We start from the raw sequence: 6,435 nt of genomic DNA, 5'->3' as shown, positions 1-6,435 counted from the left end.
ATGAACCGATTCACACTTCACTTTTATTGATAAATGCACGCATTTATTTTTCTGTAGTATACGATATGTAAAAATATATGTATGTATTTATCAATAAAAGTGATAAACGTTTGAATATGAATCTATGTAGAAAATAGAAAAATTATTATACAAAGATAGTACTCTTGCAAAAATCTAATACTGGCCAATTTAGTATTAAGTATTACTTAGTACTAAACAACAATAGGTAACTACTCTCATTCGATATTAAATTGATTAGTCATTTATACAAACAATATAACCCTCCGCCAGCATTAAGGTCTTTAAAGGCATCATCGATATTTTAATTGTGAATATTTAATTAGTGATAAATCTGTAAAAAATAAATAAAAAGTAATTATAAATATATGAGATAAAATATGAGATGTATGAAAACTCTTTTCTGACGTTAATTTGATACATGGAGATGTTTGACGGCTAAATAGTACAGCAGCTCTAAACGGACATATTTGCTAACACAATGCGGATTGTGTCAGTTCAATAGTTTGATAACTATGAGAGAAATGGCTTCGAAGATGCAGTTGCTTTATGCGAAGAGCGACGAAACAATCGCTCCCAAAGGAAATCTCGCAGTTAATATTATAACAAGAAACTGAAATCACTATTTGTTAATGTTGATAAAACAATTACATTTGTGGTAGCAATTGTGGTAAAAATATATAAAGCCTTTATATATATATATTATATATATATATATATATATATAATATATATATATATAACTCTATAAAAATATGCCAAAATGTCCAGTATAATAATTTTGTGAAGGCTTTATTTAACATTAAAGCTTGTTCAAAAATATAACTTATACACGTAATTACATAAACAGTTATCGTAAGTTGAGCAGAGAATATACCAATAATTTTTCGCGAAACAATTTAAATTTTCACGTTTCATTTGCAGAGGGTGCGAATATAATTCACATGTAATAAAATTAAATTAATAATTAATTATATTATTAATATACAATTAATAATTAATAATAATTAATTAATATTTAATAATTACCCATTATTTTTGACATTAAAGTGTTGTACAATATTTTAAGCGAATGCAATCTCGAATAGCGATAACCTCAGTGATTGAATTGATTGACTTTGACATTCGCGCTGCAATCTTTTTGATCGCCTATATCGAGTCGCGACCTCCGTCACGGATTTATGCAAATGATATGTGATCAATAATCAACGGTCGAAGAGAGGTCGCGTTACGGCTGTACATACAACGTGAGTCGGCGCATGCATTATCATAATCTTGAAGGTGGCTCTATTACGGCGCTTATTGCGAATAATCGCGTTAACTGCGCCGCTGCGTTGCTGCAACTAGCGGTGTTGCTGCTGCTGCTGTTATAGCGCCGCGGCTCTCTGTTATCACTTCCCGACATTTCGCAGCCGCGCATAGTCGCCGTTAATCTTGCCGAGCGAGCTCTCGGGAAATTGCAAAATTGCCGTGCGTTCGATCGTCTCGATAAACGTGCGGTTATGACGATCTTAATGAACGTGAATGCCATACGAGTCCATCTCGATAACAGAGTTAGCAAAATAGTGAAATAAGAGGAAGCGTCAGAGTAATCGTAAAAAATAAATAATCGTAAAATAAATAAGATAAATTAAAAAGTACATAAATCGAAACACACACGCGTAAATAAATTTAAAAATACACCTAGCTTTTATCTCTATTGTTATAGTCTTGTTAATTAATAAGAAAATAAAAGTTGTTAACTTTTAATTATTCTATAGAAGTTATTTCTATATCCTTTTTTGCCTGTTTTGTATTACATGTAGGTATTATTATATCATATTGCGTATTATTATAACTTGTTTACGTGTAAATATAAATAGATACGTAAATACAAATTTAAACAATACCGTTATTTGTATATCGTTTCTTGTTATGGAACAATGCGAAATTTGTTGTTGCAGATAAATAAACCAAGCTTTTGTAAAACAATACATTTCATGGAGAAATAATCAATACTAAATATCCATTTTATATCTTGGTTACATAATGAATGCATTGCTTTGAAATACGATATACTCTAATATTCATACAAATATTTTATTTTGTATTTTTTAAATTCCATAGATTTTGTCGGACAGCGTAATATCTTTTTAATCAAAACTGGCATATTGCAACGAACAATAGAAACAAAATATATCCGGTTGGAAACTTTAATTTCATAATTAATAAGCTTCACAAATAACATAAAGCGTTGCAGTATTTATGTGAGTATCTCGTACTAGGTTTTTGATAATGTTAATTTTTGACAAATTGAACGAATGATGTATTTCAGAAAAACAACGGGTATACATACATCTCAATTGAAATAGAAAAAAGTAGTATAATTTTTACCTTTTAGACAAATTTTATATAAGCTAAAAAATTATTTGTTTGACAAAAGTAAAGTTTGTTATTACATTAAATATAATATATTACGTGTAGGATACTTCAATTTTTATTTTGTAAAATTCAACACAAATCGCTGCTATTACGTTTTACGGGTTTTTTCATTAAAACGCGGCATCTGCGTCACGTAAAACATTTTCCCGGGGGATCCCTTCAATTAATCAAGCTAGTTCTCTTTGTGCGCGCAACACACGATACGCTACAATATTCATACTTCACCCGTCATTTTGGAAGTTTTCCCGGCTGGAAACATCGCTTACAGAGGACGAGCCAGTCATGTTGCCAATATCATCGTGGCAGCACAGTGTGGTTTCATTTAATTTTTCGGAAGGTAGATTTACCAGGAAAGGAAGGGATTCGTGAAACCTTTATTGCGGGATTTCTACTCTAAAACACTAGCAAGATGTTAATAAATTAAACCACCAATGAAACAGGCGAAACCAACGACCATCTAATTTATTGTTGCCAGATTTATCACTTTAATTGCACTTTCTGGGAATTCTCCTTATATTTTCCGGAATCAAAATTGTTAAAATGTAACACTTCAATTAAGTCTGTACACACACACACACACACACACACACACACTTTTTTTCACACACACACACACACACACACACACACACACACACACAAATATAATATATCTTTTGTGTATACGTGATTTTTTTCTTTATCTATATTTGTGTGTGTGCGTTTATGACATAATTATATTATTATCATAATTTTATTATTATTATTAATTTTTAAGAATACTATCAGTCTTTAATCGTTTCATAATTACAAATTACAAAATAATATAGTTATTAACAGTTAATTTTATCAAGCCTAACGTTCTTCTTTCCGAAATTTTTTTAATTATCTAAGATTTTTTACAGTTGATAAAAAGTTGGAAATATAAATTTTTATGAATATGACGAGGTTAAAAATTCAAGCAATAAATATAAAATAATTTCCCTACATGAAAATCAATGAATAGCAAAGGTTAAGTAGGCCAGACAATTGTATGTAGACAGTCCATATGTATCGTCAGCAGAATTTGTAATATTTTGTAAATCGAAGATGCTTATCATATAAAAAGTTATATCATTATTTCGAGATATAATATTTCAATTTCAAAAAAATATTTTTATGTACTGTAAAGATTCGTGCAACATGTTTAGCATAATAAGCTTCTGTCTTTATTTCTATTTATTTAAAACTCCATAAATAATTTTATCTGTCAAAAAATACAAAGACTAAAATTTACTATCAGGAATTTACTCAGAAAGTTTCAATTTTTTAATATAAAATATATAAAACAATTCAATAACGTACAAAATTATTTGATTGTCAGTATTTTGATAATTATAATATTATAAAATAACACTTCAACTAAGATTCAATAACTCAAAGTTCATAATTTTCCAGCCAATTCTCTTTCACTATTCTTCTAATTTTAATTTTTTAATGAAAAAATATAAACGTGATACTTCTTTATTATAGATAAATATAAAAAAACCAAGGCTAGACAAAATAAAAATAAACAGCGCCTACATGCAATCTAATCTTTCCTAACGAATAATTAGTTATAAATATTAGCTCAAAGCGCATTGAATCATGTGTTTCAAAAGTCCTTAGAAATCAATTTCGGAAATTTTAGTCGATTGATATTTATTACATTGCTCCAATGTATTGATATTCATATCCCACTTAAATCAATCAACTTGAATTTATATTTCGTTTTTATTATTAAATGTAACTATGCGATAAATTTCATGTTTTACGATTAACGATCGTATTCAGTCGCAAATAAGTGACGGTATAACATTCAATTTTGTTTTTAAAAGTATCATTTTTTAAATTAAATTTAATTATTCCCCTTAATGCTAATATTTTGGATTGAAAAACTTATCCAATTTCTAAATCGACAATAGAAGATAACATTATCTAAAATTTTTTTTTAACGAGTCACTGGATCGTCACATTTGTCTTGCGAAAATTAATGTAAATACCACTGATATAATGACAATAACAGAATATAAACATATAATAATAAAATCTCAGAATATTATTGAAAATCTTTGAAAAAGACATTATTGACGTTCCTCTCCCTCCCTTCACCAATATTTTATTTTTCAGTCATTTATAATTAGATTAAAACCACGTTGGAAAATTCATCTATCTATGGAATTCAAGATTTCCCTAATGTATCCCCTTCACTCTCTAATTTGCCCTTTCAACCAACCAAACTCAACTCACTCTTGTGCTTCGAACTGCTCTTCCACAAACCCCTGAAGAACGACATTCTGGCCCAGCGCAGCACAAGCAATTCCAGCAGCTCCGAAATCTTTCCCCTTGTCACGATCTGCCTCGCCAGCTTTTTCTCGTTCGAGAGCTCGTCTCTCACTCACAAATCTTGATGCCAGTTTCGCGCCCGTCCAGGACATATAAATCCGGAATCAAGCGATTTAATCGTTCTCACGAATGATCAGCCTTCATTGGTCTCGCGTAACTCTGGCTCTTTTTAGAAAGCTACGAAATAAATATTGAGAAGAAACGATGGGCAACAGCTGTTTGTTTCGACACGAAATCTTCCCGAGAACACCCGCGAGAACGTGTTGCCGCGGTGGCAGCGCGCCGCGATATGAACCGTCCAGAACGGTTTATAGCGCCGCTTCGCCCTCGCGAGCGAACATGCGCATCTCAGGCCGTCCTTGTCCCGTCCCTTCCCCATCCGCCCCTTTCTCTCTCTCTCTCTCTCTCTCTCTCTCTCTCTCTCTCTCTCTCTCATCAGCAGCCCGGATTCCGGTTCCGCTTCCGAACCGGATCCTATACTAAAAGTATAAAAATTATTGTCATGCATTCCGCGCGAATCCCATAACGGCATTTTGGACTGATTTCGGAGTAAAAAAAGGGAAAAATTGTGAATCCATGAATTTCGCGTCAGGAGAGAAATTTTGGACTAAAGAGAAGATTCAAGAAAAAGCTTTAAAAACGCTAAAATCAAGACTTCGAAGTAATAAAAAAAATTCTAAAGAGTTGCATAAATTTCATTTATCGAGATATAAAATTTGTCGATTGTGCGTAATAAAAATAAGAATAAAAAAAAATTCTCGATAGTTCGCTAAACTTCGCGGGAAAAAATACGGGTAGGGGGGAGAAAAACATCAAGAATAATATTTGTTTTTTTTTTATTCGAGAAACTAAAAGTTCGCATATACCGCTCAAATCGCCAAAAAAAAAAAAACAAACAAAAAAATATTCCAATACGATGTAAACGCAAATGAATAGAAATTGTGACAAAGTTGGTGTATTAAAAATTTGGCGACAATATTAAATTTCAGACGATATTAAATTTCAGACAATATTAAATATAAAGGGCAAACTTAATATCGGATTAAACATCGTTGAAGTGACTGTCGTCGGGTGGGCTTGTGCGGAGCAATTTGGTATTCATCTCCGCCAACGACATAGTTGCCAAGAAATTGATGCGTTGCTCGGGCACGCTCCAGAAGCACGGGACGAGAGTCTCACCACCTAATTTCATGGGAGATACCCGCCCTAAACTTACAGGAACCAAACTTCGTTCGATAATCTCGTGGCAAATAACGACCCCGCCCAGTCAATTTAAGGAGCTTCCGTTTTTGCATTTCCACAGGCACATTAAAACGTGAAAACGTCATCATTCCTTTTTCCTCGGGAAAATACATACCTCCTTTTCTGCACAACAACAAAAGTAATTGACATCATCATAACACAATTTGTGATCTAGATTACAAAAAAATATTTTAAGATATAAAGATTGTAACAGCGTGCGAGTTCAAGGAAATTTAAAACTGTAATAAAAAGTCGATATTAATTTCTTCCAACTCATAAAGTATAAAATGCGGAGTCAGTTGATATCGGGTTTTCTTGTCGATTTCGCCCCGAATGCGATTAAGCTTGAATAATGTTGGAATTGTCGGGAAAACGAAATTAATCGGGGAAACTGATTTGGAGAATTTCTCC

At 32.0% G+C, this 6,435-nt stretch overlaps 1 protein-coding gene across 2 annotated transcripts in view; it reads right to left on the bottom strand.

The window, feature by feature from the left end:
* Nucleotides 1–6,435, bottom strand: part of LOC108751473 (low density lipoprotein receptor adapter protein 1-like) — a 71,450-nt gene that overhangs the window by 40,830 nt on the left and 24,185 nt on the right. The window contains exon 1 of one of the 2 annotated variants that reach the window (XM_018491701.1): nt 4,687–5,056. The exons of the other annotated variant lie outside the window; for it this stretch is intronic. Coding sequence (XP_018347203.1) covers nt 4,687–4,732 — 46 coding nt within the window. The 5' untranslated portion in view covers nt 4,733–5,056. Of the gene's footprint in view, nt 1–4,686; nt 5,057–6,435 lie in introns of those variants that run through there. 2 annotated transcript variants of the gene reach the window in all.

The sequence above is a fragment of the Trachymyrmex septentrionalis genome, unplaced genomic scaffold, assembly GCF_001594115.1.
Source record: "Trachymyrmex septentrionalis isolate Tsep2-gDNA-1 unplaced genomic scaffold, Tsep1.0 scaffold44, whole genome shotgun sequence".
Classification (NCBI taxonomy): domain Eukaryota; kingdom Metazoa; phylum Arthropoda; class Insecta; order Hymenoptera; family Formicidae; genus Trachymyrmex; species Trachymyrmex septentrionalis.
This window is presented reverse-complemented; position numbering and strand designations above follow the sequence as displayed.